The sequence below is a fragment of the Sarcophilus harrisii genome, chromosome 4 (genome assembly GCF_902635505.1).
Source record: "Sarcophilus harrisii chromosome 4, mSarHar1.11, whole genome shotgun sequence".
NCBI classification, from domain to species: domain Eukaryota; kingdom Metazoa; phylum Chordata; class Mammalia; order Dasyuromorphia; family Dasyuridae; genus Sarcophilus; species Sarcophilus harrisii.
Genome location: NC_045429.1, coordinates 456,470,726 through 456,486,526, shown reverse-complemented (window position 1 = coordinate 456,486,526; position 15,801 = coordinate 456,470,726). Strand labels below are relative to the sequence as shown.

The 15,801-nt window shown below is 51.6% G+C and overlaps 1 protein-coding gene across 2 annotated transcripts in view; it reads left to right on the top strand.

Annotated features, from left to right (window-relative positions):
- NGEF (neuronal guanine nucleotide exchange factor) overlaps window positions 1-15,300 on the top strand; it is a 66,838-nt gene extending 51,538 nt beyond the window's left edge. The window contains exons 8-13 of one of the 2 annotated variants that reach the window (XM_031968172.1): window positions 4,495-4,584; window positions 5,480-5,643; window positions 7,330-7,485; window positions 9,259-9,338; window positions 9,869-9,976; window positions 11,826-15,300. In XM_031968172.1, coding sequence (XP_031824032.1) covers window positions 4,495-4,584; window positions 5,480-5,643; window positions 7,330-7,485; window positions 9,259-9,338; window positions 9,869-9,976; window positions 11,826-12,016 — 789 coding nt within the window. In that variant the 3' untranslated portion in view covers window positions 12,017-15,300. The remainder of the gene's footprint in view (window positions 1-4,494; window positions 4,585-5,479; window positions 5,644-7,329; window positions 7,486-9,258; window positions 9,339-9,868; window positions 9,977-11,825) is intronic. The other variant, XM_031968173.1, reaches the window with a different exon arrangement.
- The last annotated feature ends 501 nt before the right edge of the window (window positions 15,301-15,801 follow it).

Here is a 15,801-nt window from a genome sequence, read left to right as displayed (position 1 = left end):
CGGCGCTGAGGGACGACTTAGGCAACCAATAATGTTGGCCAGAACACAGAGGGCGCGGCCTCCCTTCTCCACCGTAAACTCCGATTGTGGCGCTGCCCTCCCCCAGATTGCTTCCGGTCTCGTGCTACACAAGTCCTGAATGTGGCCATCCACAGAATGAGAGATGAGTGTTCGCTATGTGTGTAGCGTGTATGCATACAATGCACATGTATGTTCATATGCACATATACACTTTATGTGTGTATACGCTTATATCTTTACATAGGCTGGGAACATGCGTGTGCGTGTGCGTGTGTGTGTGTGTGCGTGTGTGGGCACAGCTTATCTTGTATAGCCTGGAGATGTCATGCTTCAGGAGGTAAGAAAGTTCCTGGAAATGCATTGTGGGAAGCTGTTTTGATGAGCCCTTGAAACATCCTCCTGACTTGTATCCGGCATCTCGTAATTCGTTACAATGCGTTTCTATGTTTCCGTAGACGATCTATATCCATGTTAACCTGTGTAGACATTGGATTGTATACATTGTGTTACATATGCATGAATGAATCAGTACCGAGTGCTCCCCATGTACTAAATATTAAGGATCCGAGGAAAAAGTGAAACAGTAGCCGCTGCCAAGAGCTCCTACCTTAATTGGCGGAGACCTCAAAGGAAGCGGGCTTGACCGCAGAAGGCAGGATCCACGAGGGTCCAGCGGAGAGCGGCTGGTCAGGCAGGGCAGATGTCAGACGCAGGAGACTCTAGAATGAAGAGACAAGAGCAGGCTTAATGGTCCGTCCACCGTCTCCTCTGAAGGAATAAAGCCGTTATTTCCCTCCCATCCAAGCCGTCTGAACTGTCCAATAACCAGAAGATAAGGCCAGGGTTTCTCCAAGGGAATGTCTCCCTACTTCCTCCAACCTGGAATAACTTTGGGACAGGGACAAGGGGAGTGGGAAGGGAAGAAGACAAGAGATGTATGGATATGTGTGTAAATATGAATAATGTATATATATTTGGTGGGCATGCGTGTATGTTCGTGTAGAATATCTATGTGTATGTTATATCTACATGTGTATAACCAGAACTGTGCAGAAAGTGTCAGATATGAGGTCTTTGAATAAGTCTATGGGTATGTGTCTATGTCCCTATATACACATATGTCTATTAACATTTATCTAGCATTTTGCACAGTACTTCATACATGTTATCTCATTTGACCTTGATGACAGTCCTTTAAAGGAAGGTAAGGCAGAGATGAAGTGACTTTCCTATAGGCACACAGCTAGTCAGCAGCTCAGGTGAGATCTAAAATCAGGTTGTTCTGATTTCAAGTCCTGTGTACTTGCTCTGCCCACTGTGCCAAACTGGCTGTGTGTGTGTGTGTGTGTGTGTGTGTGTGTGTGTGTGAATTAATATTCTTGACATCTAGAAAAAAATGGAAGAGGAAACTTGTTTAAGTTAACTCCTACATCGGAAGTGCCCATTTGGCAAAAGTTTTTAGAAATCTCCTGAGTTGTTGGAAGAACGGTTGGTTTGTTGCCTCAGTCCTGGGAATTCTGGGAAGACCTTTGTTGGGAACATGACCTCAATTCTCACTCATCCATCACGGTAGCTGAACCTCAGCAGACTCAGCTCATGTGGGGGTCCTCCATTGTCTGAATAAGGTTTTCCGGCTACTATGAGTGCTCAGCTTTTCTATCTCCCTAGGAAATATGAAGAGCACTGTCTTCTTTTTTAAATCCTAGGATGTATAAGAATGGAATTGAAGTTATATTCAGAGTACTTTATTTCTTGTGTACGATCCACATATTCGCACATCCTCTCATTCACCTATTGAGTTATCTGTTCAACCATCTAGTTATTTACCCATTCACCCACCAAATATTGAGTTGCTAGCACAGTGTCCATTGCATGTGCTTGATATGAGGCCACATGATATATTGGATAGAGAGCTGACCTTGGGGTCAGGAAGAGCTGTGGTCAAGTCTTGCTTCTAACACATAAGGGTGAGATGATCCTGGAGGATTCATTCGAGCTTTCATGGGTGATCTTAAGGACCTTACTAGCTCGAAATCCTGTAGTCCTTGAGTTGTAAAAATTCTACATCGAATCAGGAAGACCTGAGTTCAAATCCTGCCTGTATGACCCTAGGCAATTCACTAACTCTCTTCTTCATCTGTAAAAGAAAGATTATAATAACACCTAAGTCACAGGGAGGATCAAAGCATCTAACACACATAAAGCACTTTATATAGAAATGCCAGCTATTAGACCCCTGGCAACTCCCTAAAGACTAAATTATGGAGGAGGCGCTAAGTGGATCAGTGGAGAGGATTTCTACTCCAGGAGCACTCCTAAACTGATTCAATCAGTTCTAAAAAAAGAAGAAATAAACCCAGCATTGTACCAGGCGCTGGAATAGATACAAACATTCCTCTATCCCCATCCATTTAATAGTCTGATTGAAGTGATAAGAAATAAAATTATACATTGAGAGACCTGAGACAAGCAGAACCCTTTCCCCAGCAGCTGTTATAATGGTCCAGGAATAGGTGATAGGAGTCTGTACCAGGGTTCAGACAATGTCAGAAGAGAGTATATGTTAATGATGTTGCAAAGGGAAAATCAAAGAGAGGTTTGTAAAGGTGAAATTGACCAGAGATGTTGCAGAGGTGAAATTCACAAGAAATGTTGCAGAGATAAAATGACTAGAGATGTTGCAGAGGTGAAATCGACTAGTGATGTTGCAGAGGTGATATTGACCAGAGATGGTGCAGAGGTGAGATTTACCAGAGACAATGCAGAATGGATAGATGTGAAATCGACTAGAAATGTTGCAGAGACAAAATGGCTAGAGGTGTTGCAGAGGTGATATTGACTAGAGGTGTTGCAGAGGTGATATTGACTAGAGGTGTTGCAGAGGTGAAATTGACCAGAGATGGTGCAGAGGTGAGATTTACCAGAGACAATGCAGAATGGATAGATGTGAAATCGACTAGAAATGTTGCAGAGACAAAATGACTAGAGGTGTTGCAGAGGTGATATTGACTAGAGGTGTTGCAGAGGTGAAATTGAGATGAAATCGACTAGAGATGGGGCAGAGGTGAAATCTACATGAGACATTTCAGAGGTGAAATTGACCGGCCTTAGCAAAGCTTGGACATGAGGTGAGAGAGATGAGGAGTCCAGGATGATTCCTAAGTTAGGAATCTGAGGGACTGGGAAGTGGGTAGTTCTAGCTACAGGAATAGGGAATATAGGAGGAGGAGTTCAGAGAAAGACAGTGAATTCTGTTTTGGATATACTGAATTTAAGATGTCTGCACGATGTCCAGTTTGAGATGGCTCAAAGGCAGCTGGAGATGAGATATCAGAGATCAGCAGAGAGATCATGGAAGGAAAGGGAGATGTGAGAATCATCAGCACAGAGACGGTAATTAAATCAATGGGGGCTAGTGAGATCATTGAGTGAGAGTGTAGAAAGAGAAGAGAAGAGGGCCCAGGATAAACTTCTGTGGGAAATCAATGATTAGAAGTTAGAAAGAGGAGGATCTAGCAAAGGAGGCTGAGAAAGAGCAGTCAGAGAGATGGGAGGAGAACCTGGAAGGGAAGTATCCCCCAAATTGCCAATCATTTCACATCTCTGAGCCTCACTTACCTCATCTGTGAATTAAGGGTCTTGGCCCCTCTGAGGACAACAACATCCCAGCCCCAACATTTTATAGTTCTAGATTTCAGGCCATAGTTTTATGATTGCCTTCAATGGGGCTAGAACATTTTCAATTAAACAAATGTCTCGTAAGCACCCGCTTTGTACAAAGCACTGTGCTAGGCACCAAGAATAAAAATGAAAAAAAATTTTTTTTTCTTTCCCCAAGCAGCTTATATTCTACTGGGAAGGCAGGTAGGGGAAAACATGACCTGCATGTAAATAAGATGAAACAAGATGGGTAATAGAGAGCCCCATCTACCAAGGAAGGGACCAGGAGATCTTCCAGGAATGAAATGGAATTAACTCTGCTCTCACACTCTATTTAAGGCATAAGGTCCACGTTTCCCACTTTACTTTCATTATCTTTCCTTGTCTTTCCAGTGACACTTATCATCAAATTGTATTTTTCTTCCAAAATGACAGATTAAATTAGCATTCTTAGCAGTAACTCAGGAATTTGTTATTTTTTTATATTATGAACTTGACAATCATCAACAAACATTTGTGTACAAAAGACAAAAAAAAGAGGAGGATTGTTTAGGAACGTGAGGATCTGTTACATACATTTGTCATTTTAAAAAATATTTATTTAGTTTAAGAAGATAGTGACAAAATTGCCTTTAATTGATAGATTTTTCAGCCTATGTCCTAGAGCAGCCATGGAATTGACTTTGAGGTTAATATCAAAGCCAGGAGCTCCTTCTGTTGGTCATACAGTCGTTCCTCACTATCCTGAGACATTAGAATCCAAATGGCCAAAGGTTGCCGTGACTCGTGATCTCCCTTTGGTGTTTTTTCCAGGTGGTAAAAGCATGCAACGAAGGTGTCAGGAAGATGAGCCGGACAGAGCAGATGATTAGTATTCAGAAGAAAATGGAATTTAAGATCAAGGTACAGTTGCTTCCGATATCCCTTTCCAAGTGCCACGTAGATAATATAATTTGCTTTGCATATGTTGGCCTGCATGTTGTGTCCCCAGTTAGATTATAAACTCCTTGAACACAGGGATTGTCTTTTGCTTCTTTTTTTATTTCCAGGACACAGTGCCTGGCATATAGTAGAACTTAATAAATGTTTATTGATTGAATAATCATACCTCCTAATGTGGTCAGTCTTGAGCACTGACTGTTGAGGATTTCCTAAGTGAACTCCATTCAACGTCTCGCATTATATCAGACTAAGCCGAAGGAATAGTCAGGATGCTAGCTTTGGTATGGTGCCCTAAAGAACCCCTTGCTTCCCTTCCGCTCCCCTAATTAACTGCTTCTCTTTTCATTTGGGCTGCACTGATTTTGTTTGTGTAATGCTTTTCAATTTTGTAAAAGCTTTTCGTAAGCATTATTTCATTTCACAGAAGTGAGGAAACTGAACCCTGGAGATGTCCAGTGGTCTGTACATGGTCACAAATCCCAGATGGAATTCAAATGCAGGTGTCTCCTGATTTTAAGCCTCGTGTTCTTTCCTTGACATTTGAAAGCAGTGAGTGATCATGGACTCCTAGGAACCGAGTTTGATTCTAGTTCTGTCCTTGACTACCTTGTGACTTGAATCAATTCACCATTCACATCATTTCTCTGGGCTCAGTTTTCTCCTCTGTAAAGTGGTCCTTTTCCAGTCTAAGGCCACGATCTCTATAGATGGAATCACTTTTTGATAACCAATCCAAGCTGACCTCAGCATAATGAGGTCATCATCTAGTCCATCTGCCCCCATCCCATGACATAAGGAGTCTGGGGCACCGACCTCTGACAGCACGTTCTAACTGTCCTTTGTCTCCTTTACTCAGTCTGTGCCCATCATCTCTCACTCCCGCTGGCTTCTGAAGCAAGGGGAACTACAGCAGATGTCTGGCCCCAAAACATCCCGGACTCTTCGGACCAAAAAACTCTTCCAAGAAATCTACCTTTTCCTCTTCAATGACCTGCTTGTGATCTGCAGGCAAATTCCTGGGTGAGTCCAAAGTAGGGAAGGAGGAAGACGGTAGATCCTGTAAACTCTAGACCAGTGACTTCAACATCCAACCCCAAGAAAACTATACAAAACGTGGTCAAACCACTGATTTGTAAGCACTTGGGGAAAGGAGCGATCGTTTGGAGCCACTGGGTTCACTGAGAAGAAATCACATCAGACTAAAACACATTTCCTTTTTGACGATCATTCAATAAGTATTTGTTAATCAGCTACGGGGTGCCAGGCATCGTGCTCAGTGCTGAGGACACAAAGAAAAAGATGTCCTTGCTGGAAACTTACCTTCTATTGGGCAATATGATGTGCCTATAGGCATAGGTAGCATGTTATCCATAACTACTCCATTATTTAATTAATTTCACTAGCTTATAACATTTTATTTATTTAATATTATGTCATCAAATTGTTTCTATGTAATATTATCTATAAAATAGGTGCCGCAGTAGGAGAAACCAGGGAGAGTGGACAATCTGGTCTGGGGTGGAGCTTGGACTGCTGGGAAATAAGATGGCGAGAGAAGGCCTTGAGTGCCAGCCTAAAGGATTTGGATTTTATCTAGGAGGAACTAGATCCCGGGTATATGGGAGGACTGCCTCCTTTGTGGGGAAGGGATGCGCACCCCGCTTTGGTGTCCGTCCAGCACCCGATCCTTTCACTGGCCTCCAGATTTGAGCGGCTTGGACAAGGGGAGGCTGGACAAGGGAAGCTCAACCATCAATGGACAAGCACGATTCCTCCCCGTGCACCTGCTCCTCTGTGCTCTTAAGTGTTGTCTACTCCCCTGTGGTTTGTTAGGTGTCTACTGCTCTGTGTACTTAAGTGTCCACTCTTCTATGTGCTTATTAAGTACCTCCTCTCCTGTGCTCTTACTGTGGATTCCTCTGTGCACTAAGTGCCTACTCCCTTGTGCTCTTATTAAGTGCTTCCTCTTCCATGCACTTAAGCACTTCTCTGTGTCTACTCTTCTATGTGCTTATTAAGTACCTCCTTTCCGGTACTTATTGTGTACTCCTCTGTGTTCTCCCTTGTGCACTTAAGTGCCTCCTCTTCTTTGCATTTATTAAGCACTTACTCCCTTGTGCTTTTATCAAGTACCTACTCCTCTGTGCACTTATTAAGCACTTACTCCCTTGTGCTTTTTCATTAAGTACCTACTCCTCTGTGTACTTATTAAGCACTTACTCCCTTGTGCTCTTATTAAGTGCCTCCTCCTCTGTGCATTTATTAAGCACTTACTCCTTTGTGCTCTTATTAAGTGCCTCCTCTGTGCATTTATTAAGCACCTACTCCCTTGTGCTCTTATTAAGTGCCTCCTCCTCTGTGCATTCATTAAGCATTTACTCCTCTGTGCCAGGCACTGGGGATAGAAAGACAACAGCAGAACAAGCCCTTGCCCCCAAGGAACTTGCATTCCCAGGGAGAAGAGGTGGCCATAGGAATGTACTTATGCAGTGGTTGGGGAGGGAGGGACGGCCCAGGGAGGACCGAGGGCACCACAAAAGCTCTCACATGGGAGGTGACCCTCGAGCTGAGTCCTGAAGGAAGCATGGATTTCAAGAGGTGAGGCGAAGAGGAAGAGGATTCTGGGCAGGGGCCCACAGTGCAAAAGCAGGACCTCAGTGAGTGATGGCTGTTATTTCCTGACCTCCCCCCTTCCCCCCCACCCAGGGACAAGTACCAAGTGTTTGACTCGGCTCCCCGGGGCCTCCTGCGGGTGGAGGAGCTGGAGGACCAAGGGCAGACTCTGGCCAACGTCTTCATCCTGAGGCTGCTGGAGAACGCCGACGACCGGGAAGCCACGTACATGCTGAAGGCCTCGTCCCAGTGAGTACCGAGGCCCCCTGGCCCATCTGCAGCTTGCCGCCCCAAGGGGCCTGAAGACCTTTCCCTTCAGACAGGGCTGAGACCCAGGAAATGGCTCAAGAAGTGGTCTGTGCCCCCTCCCCCCCCCCCCCCTTCCGCTCTCCCGACCCCTGAGGACTAGCAGAGCAGGGTAGGGGCTGGGATCAAGAAAGCCGGCGTGTGGTTATGGAATGGCAAGGGGAGGTGGCACCAATGCCTCCCTCTGCCCTCCTTCCATCCCCACCTGGGCTCATTCAGCACAGAACCGGCCTCCTGCCAGCTTCCCTCTAGGAGCGCTCTATTCCAGCCAAACCGGCCTCTTTGCCACCCCCTCCCCCCACCAGTCATTCCCTTCCCAACCTCCCTGCCTTTACCTTAGCCATCCCCTGTGCTGGGAGGCAATCTCTTCCAATCCAGCCGACTTCAAAATCCACTTTCAGGCAAGCCCTGCCTGGGCCCCCGGAGCTGGTGCCCTGTCCTGCCCCCCCCACACCCCCCCATCCTTTTGCAACCGCTGATCTCCACAGATATTGTTTCCTTCCCGGAGAACAAAAGCTTCCCTAGCACAGGAACTGCATCCTTCTTGTAGGCCATGCACAGGAGGAGAACTGGGGCTGGAGTTAGGAAGGCCCGAACTCAGATCCTACCTCAGGCTTTCTAAGAGTTAGTTTACTAATTAGCATGTGGGACACATCAGTCACCTCTTTGCGTAATGACTTAGGGCATCCAGCCTCCATTTCCTCAGCTGTAAAGTGGGAGTAATAATAGCATCTACTTCCAGAGTTTTCGAGATCAGGTGAGATGTAGCAAAGTGCTTTGTGAACTTATAAAGACTAGAGGAACTTTGCTAGTTCTTGTTATCGTCTATGACCCCCAGTGCCTGGGATAATGTTGGCAAAAAGTAGGTGGTTAATAAATGCTCAGTGAACTGAATCAAAGCTAGAAGAGCAGGCCTGCTTCACTTGCCTGCTTCAAATGACCTTAACTCCCCTTTCTTGGATGTGAGTTTGGGGGAGTGGAGAGAGCCTCAGACTTGGGTTTGAGTCTCAGCTTGGCCACTTCCTCCATGTGACTTTGGGCAAGTCCACTTCCTCCTCTGAAAAAGAGAGGGGTTGGGCTGGCTGTGGCCAAGCTCCCTCAGCACCTCTCTACAATCCCCTCCCCCTCCCATCCTCCCGCTCCTGTGGCTGGTCATGCAATGAATACAAGATGTGTCAGCTGGGAGGGACCTAGACCAGAGCTGTCGAGGCTGGGAGGGACCTTAGTCTACAGCTCAGGAAACATAAGAGCCCTTGGAGGCATCTAGTCCAGGGCCCTCACTTTACAGAGAAGGAGACTGAGGCTTTTCCAGATGCAGTGACCTCCCACAGCCCCACAAAGAGGAAGCCGCCGAAGCTGGACTTGAAGCCGGGCCCCATCCCCTTCCTCTCCACTCCCCCTGTTTCTTGGGCCCTCTGTGTGGGCCGCCAGGTGCCAAGGCCGGCAGCTTCAGGCAGCAGCCTCAGTGAGCACCGTGTGGGGGCCCAGTCTGCAGGAGCGCCTCCGCCATCTCCAGTCACTCCACATGGCGTCAGATACTGGGGAGGGCAGCTCCTGCCCCGGTGGGGAGCCCTGGGTGTCCCCCCAGCCCCAGGAGACGGCGGGGTCGGGCCTGACCCCAACAGAAGGCCCAGGGGGCAGGTGGGGGCCACGATCAGGCCGTCCCCTGCCCCCATCCAGAAGCCATGTCAATCTGTGGTGTCTCCGCCCTCACAGGAGCGAGATGAAGCGCTGGATGACCTCCCTGGCCCCGAATCGCAGAACAAAGTTTGTTTCCTTCACATCCAGACTGCTTGGTGAGTGCTCCCAGAGGCCCCTGGGCTCGGGCTCCTCCCATAGCCTTTTCATCTGAGCCCCCAGAAGGGCCCTGTGGGCACCATGTTGGATGTGAGGATTTCCAGAGAGTTTGTTAGGGGCCCTTGTGCTGGACAGCAATTCTCGGACAGCCCCCTTGACTTGGGATGGAGAGGGAGGCCGTTATTTTTCCCTTAAAATTAGTTACATTCATGACTGATTCTCCATCAGAGATGCCCTGGGGTACCCCCGCCCCCCTTCCTGCCAAGCCCCAAAGCCACGAGTCCGCCTTTCCACACCCAGCACCCCCCCCCATGGAAGGAAGGGTGTTTCACTTAGATCGGGGGTCTCCTTTCTGTGTCACACAGCTCTCCCTGGCTCCTAAGTTAAAGGGCATAAACCCGAATCTGGGGGATGACCAAGGAAACAAGTCGGTTTTTCCCAGTCCCAGGAGCTCCCTAATCCCTCCCCCATTCTCAGAGAGTCCAGAGTTCGGCTGAAAGCCCTTTCCCTCTCCCTGCCCTTCCCCCAGCAGACTGCCCCCAGGTGCAGTGCGTCCACCCCTACGTGGCTCAGCAGCCAGACGAGCTGTCCCTGGAGCTGGCCGACATTCTGAACATCCTCGAGAAGACCGAAGATGGTGAGTGGCCGAGCCGCGCTCCGTGGCTGTCTATATTGCCCCCATCCGTCTCTATCACCTGCACCCCGTCTCTACCACCATCTGGACCCCATCCCTAATACCCGCACCCCATCTCTACCACCCCGCGTCCCACATCTGCTCCGCCTTCCGGGAGGGGCCTTGGCCAGCTGATTTTCGTTTGGGTTGAGCTCCTTGCTTTCAGTGGGTAGGGAACTCCTAGTGTGTCCAGTCCCTCCTTCAGTCCCTCTCCGAGAGCTGCCCGGGCACTTACCTTCCATGTCCCTTCTCATTCTTCCTGGCACCGGGGCCGGGGGACTTGTGGGAGGCCAGGGAGTGAGGAAGCTGCCTGGAGGGTCCCCTAGCACCTCCTTGCCTTAGATTTCTTGGCCGGCTTCATCCGGGATGGGCCCCTGGATCCTGGCTTTTTCCAGGCGCCCTCCAAGCTTCTCAAGGTTCTTTCTAAAATGTGCTCCCAGAACTGAGCGCCCCCTCCAGGTGGGGCAGGGGGCCAGGGGACAATCACCGCCCTGTCCCAGCACCTCTGCCGCTCTCGGGCAGCTCCGGATCCACTCACTTTGGGGGCTGCCCTTCACAGGCTGGGCTCGGGCAGCGAGGTCGTTTTGTCACTAGTATCAGTATCAATAACATCAATAACAATCGGCTGCGCCATTCATATCCATGTGTTCTGGCAAACACTACCCCTTCCTGGGTTCAGTTTCCCTAAAAATTCAGAGTCAAACTGGCTGCTTCTGAGCTTCCCCCAGCTCTGGGTCTAGGATCCTATGACTTCTGAGCCTCAGTTTCCTTACCTGTAAAAAGAGGGAACGGTGTCCGAGCTGGCTCCAGCCCTATGAGTCTTTGAATAAATGTTGGTTGAATTAAGTTACCCATTTCTCAACAGGTGAGACCACTTAGTTTAATCCTCTCCTTCCCAATCCCCATCTTCCCTTACTCCTTCTCCTTCCTCCCTCCTATTCCGACTTGTCAGGAACTTGGGGTGAGTTTTGTTTCAAGCTAGGCTTTCCTCTCTGAACCTCAGTCTCCTCATCTGTAAAATGACAGGGTTCAGCTGGTCCCTAAGGTCCCTCCCAGGTCCGTATTTTGGGGGAGAGTGGTCCGGATGACGGCCCCCCCAGGGAGCTGTGAAGGTTCAGGTTTGGGAGGAGTGAAAGAGAGGGTCCCCGGGCAAGGGGCCGCCTGCTGGGTAGAGAGTGAGCTCCCAGCCTGGCTCATTTGCCAGGTGGGTCTGGGTCCCTCTGGGTAGTATTTCTGGGTCACCTGCTCCCTCTGCTGGCCATCTCCGGGAACAGCAGAAAACCTTTGCGCCCCCCCCCCCCCCCCCCCCCCCCCCCCCCAAGCGGCAGGGCCCCATAAGACCCCGGGGCTTTGTTCACTCTTTGCACTTCCCTTAACTTTTTGTTTTTTAATTAAGTTTTAATGGTTAATTAGAGATATCGAGAATTGTTACTATGGGACCCGGGGTTAGTCCAATCCAAAATTTGTAACTTAGGGGAAAGTCCGAGTGCTGGGGACACCTCGAGTCCTTTCTCTGGTCAGATCTCCTCATTTTACAGAGGAGGAACTGAGGCCCGGGACTAACTGGCTTTCCCAAAGCCCCACACGCAGAGGCCAAACATGTCTCCAGGGCCTCCTTTGGCTCGCGGCTGCTCGGCTCCAGGCTTACACCGGGAGCGTCTCAAAGCCCAGGAAACAGTCAGAGCTGGCGGCAAGCAGGGCCTGGGCCTCGCTCTTCCTCCGCCTCGTCGCGGGGCTGCCACAGATTCCCCCTCAGTTCCCTAGGTTTTCATGAAACACTGGTCGCTTTTTCCCTTCTCCTTCCCACCCCCAGGCTGGATTTTTGGGGAGCGCCTTCATGACCAGGAAAGAGGCTGGTTCCCGAGCTCCATGGTGGAGGAGATCATGAACCCCAAGATCCGATCCCAGAACCTCAAGGAGTGTTTCCGGGTACACAAGATGGATGACACCCAACGCAGCCAAAACAAAGACCGGCGGAAGCTGGGCAGCCGCAATCGGCAATGACCTCTCTCCCACCCGCGCCGGACCCCTGACCCAGGGACGCCAGGGCCAGTGAGCAGGACCGAGGGGGCCTGGAGGGAGGGGGAGGTGCAGACTCAGGGTGGGGACTAGAGAGGTCCAAGAGCTGGGGAGGGGAGCGGGGGAGGGTCTGAGCTTTCCAGCGTGGCCCGTGTCCACCCCGACCAAAGGGACGCTGCCGCCTCTGCCCTTCCCCTCCCCCCTTGTTAGAGCTCCTGGTCCCTGGGGTGGCAGAGCGGTGGGGGAGGGGAAGAGCGGAGAGATTCCCTCCTTCCCAGCTCCTGTGAGCCTGGTGGGTTCCTCCCGCTGCTTCACCGCCTTCCTCCCCGCCCCTACCCCTTAATAAGTGTGAGAAACCTTCCACTGCATGGGCATGAGGGCACCCGGATACCCCAAACACCCCCACTCCCATACCGCGTCCTGGGGCTCCCCAGAGGTGGCGGCCCCCGCCCCGAGGCTGGGAGCGCCCCCGGTTCTGGGCCTGGAGGGTTTCTGCCCTCGGCAGTTTGGTACCAGAGGGGAAGCCGGAGGCCCCGAGGGCGGTCCCGGTGAAGAGCAGGGGGAGCCTGGAGGCCTCTGGGGGGTCCCGGAGCAGGTCCCGGGGCTCCGAGTCACCTTGGAAGCTTGGGAAACCTCCCTGGGCCATTATCTGGGCAGAAAGCTGCTTCCTCACCCCACCCCCCACCCCCCACCCCCCGCCCCAGCATGCCATTGCCCCTTCTGCAGAGGGCGGTCCGCGTGTCCTGCCCCCACCCCACCCCGGGACTGCAGGCCCCTTACAGAACAGTCAGCCGAGGGCTTCTCCGGGCCCCCACGGGGGCTGCTGCCGGCATCCAGGAGCAGGGTCCCAGCCCGCTCCTCTGCAGCTCCCGCACTTCCGGCCACCTCGGACATGCAGCGGATGGAGCCCCAGAACTGGAGCCAGGGCGCCCCTCCCCTGTCCCCAGTGCAAAGGGCGGCCTCTGAGCCTCGGCCGGGGCTCCCCCGTCTAAGGAGCCGGGACGCAGGATCGCATGACCACCCTCGCATGTTCTGACCTTGGGGGGGAGGGAGAGACAGCCCCGGCCTGGGCTGCACATCCAGCTGCCAGGGCCCGGGCTCCGGCTGCCACAAGCCAGGCCCGCCCTCCCTCCCCTCCGGCGGTTCCTGCCTCTCTTTGCCCCCATGTATATTTTAAATGCCTTTTTGTTTCATAAAATATATTACATATGGTGAAACGCGTGTGAAGTCGGGAAACTGGGGACCCTTGGGCCCTTTTGGAGGCTGATGGGGGTGGGTGGGCGGAGCGCGGAATAGTGGGGGATTGCGTGAGATCATGGCCCCCGACCTGGGTTTGGTCAGACGGGTAAGGGGGAGGGTCTTTCCAATAAAGGAATCTCATGAGGACAGATTCTGAGGGAGAAAGGGGAGGACCTTGTAGAGGGAAGGGTCTCCCTGTTGGCTGCGCCCTCCAAAGGGGTCCTCCACCTCTACTGGAAGATTTCCAAGGTGGGGGGAGGGGGGGAGGACGGGGACTTCCACCAGCCCAGGGCACCCAGAGCACTTCCCAGCCTGCTCCTGGTCCATCAGGAAAGGCTTCTCCCCTTTGATACTGGGCTCAGGGGGCTCCAGCTTCTCCCCGGGCTTCCCGGTTCTGCCCTCTGAGCCAGTATGGCCAAAGCTCATCTTTCCGCGTTAGGGCGCCCTTCAAACACTGAGACACGTCCCCTGCGCTCAAGGCAAGACCCACAAATCGAGCAAAGAATCAGCATTTATTAAGCACTTTCTGTTTGGCTCATGCTAAGCACTAAAGACTGAAACAAGAACCCAAACCAATCCCTGCCCACAAAGAGCTTACATTCTAATGCGCTCCATTGGCACCTTCTGGATGCAGGCTGAGACTGTGGTCCACCCCCCACCCCACCTCCCAGATCTTTGTCAGACAAACTCTTCCCTAGCCCCATCTCAGCCATTTTTTTTAAACTCAAGGGTAGGAATTTCTATGTCTCCATATTAAAAATTGTATTACCAGGTTCAGCGTCCGATTCTGGCCCATCAGCCTTCTTGGGTCTCTGGTCAACAATAACAGTAATGCGGCTGATAATGACAGAGCGCCCTCCGTCTGGCCCAGCCCTTTCTCACCCCTGCCTGTCTCCCAGCCCTGGGACGGTGTTGGGCTCTCGGGATTCGGGGAACACCGGCTCAGTCCCCGTTGTCACCCACGGGGTCCTGTCGGCTGCAACGGACACGTGCACGCTTTGATCCGGTTCGGCCGGAGCCAGGGAAAGATGGAGGGCGGCTAGATGGCGCAGGGCCGGCCTTGAAGGCCAGGCCAAGGGTTACACTTTTTGCCGAAAGCGTTATGGCCACAAGACAATGTCACCATATTGGGGGCGGATTGCTGGTTTTTGACTTAGAAGTAGGTCCATAAAGCGGGCTGGGGTCGTCCCAGGCGGGTGAGGGTGGTCCGTGGGTACAGGTAAGAAAAGGGGCGGGGAGGCAGGACAGCTTGCTTCCCTCCACACTGTCCCAGGAAGAACTTGCCGCCATTTGTGACACAAGCTCCATTAGGGGCTTCTTCAAGAAATGAAAAAATGGGAAAAGAGCCTTGAAGGATGAACCCCCAGAGAATGGACATTGTCGCTGCTGTTTTAATACGGGTTTTACAAAGTCCTATCCCAGTCTGCTGATTCGATGAAACAATTCGAAAGACATTGACTAAAGTCCTACTCCGTGCAGTGGCTGCCCTGCTGGCGGGGGGTACAAAGACAGCCCGCAGTCAGTCCCTGCCCACCACGGGCTTCCATTCTAGCAGTGGGGAGGCCCTGGCCAGCTTTAACATGGATTCATTCGCATGGAGCAATACACTGAAAGGCTTGAGGACAGAACACCTTAGGGAAACGTTAGGAAGACTTTAAGGCTTTCCCCTTGGGGGGGGGGGGTCAGGGAAGGTTTTGGAAGGAGGAGGCCCCAGGACTGGGGACACCAGAAAGGGGAGGGAGGGCTCGGTAAATTTGGGGAGCAGTTCCTGGTCCATTGGGACTGGGATAGAGAATGTATGAAAAGTGACAGGTGAAAGCCGCTTGGGGAAGGGAGCCCGGAGCCGGCTTGTGGAGGACCGCAGCTTGATCTGAAGGGGACCTGGGCGGGGGTTGCTAGCTTGGGCAGGAATTGGGACTGGGGACATTTTGGACGTCATTGGACGGCCCCCAAAGTCCGGGGCTTCCCACACTCTCCCTCTGTAGCTTCAGGGGGACCAACTCACTCTGGGTCAACCCTTTGGAACTGGACTCCAGCATCAAAAAAAGAAGCTTCCCAGGTGAAAGCCAGTGCAAACCAAAGGCCAGACAGGTCTCCATGTTGGAAGGGTCTGTGGTGGACGGCGGTCCTAAATAGGACTTCTGGGACGCCCAGCCACAAATCTCAGGGGCTCCTGGAATGCCACCATTAGATAGTCATTCCTTTGGACAGCCGAGACTCCAGTCTCTTCAGGGGCATCGGGCAAACCTAGCTGTCTAACCTAGGTCCCCTCCTCACCCCACCCTGTGCCATGGGAGATGGGGCCACGCTATAAGACTGGGGCTCTAAGGGGAAAGGGGGAAACGTGCAGCCGGGGAGCGGGAACAGGAGGTGGGAGAAGGGTGGATTCTAACTCCTCTCTTCACATGAAACTGTGTGTGTGTGATGGAAAGGGCCCTGGCTTGGCAGTCCAAGGTCTGGGTGGAAATCCTGGCTGTGCCGTTTACTCCCTGGGTGATCACGGGCAAGTGGCTTCCCTTCTCTGGGCCCTC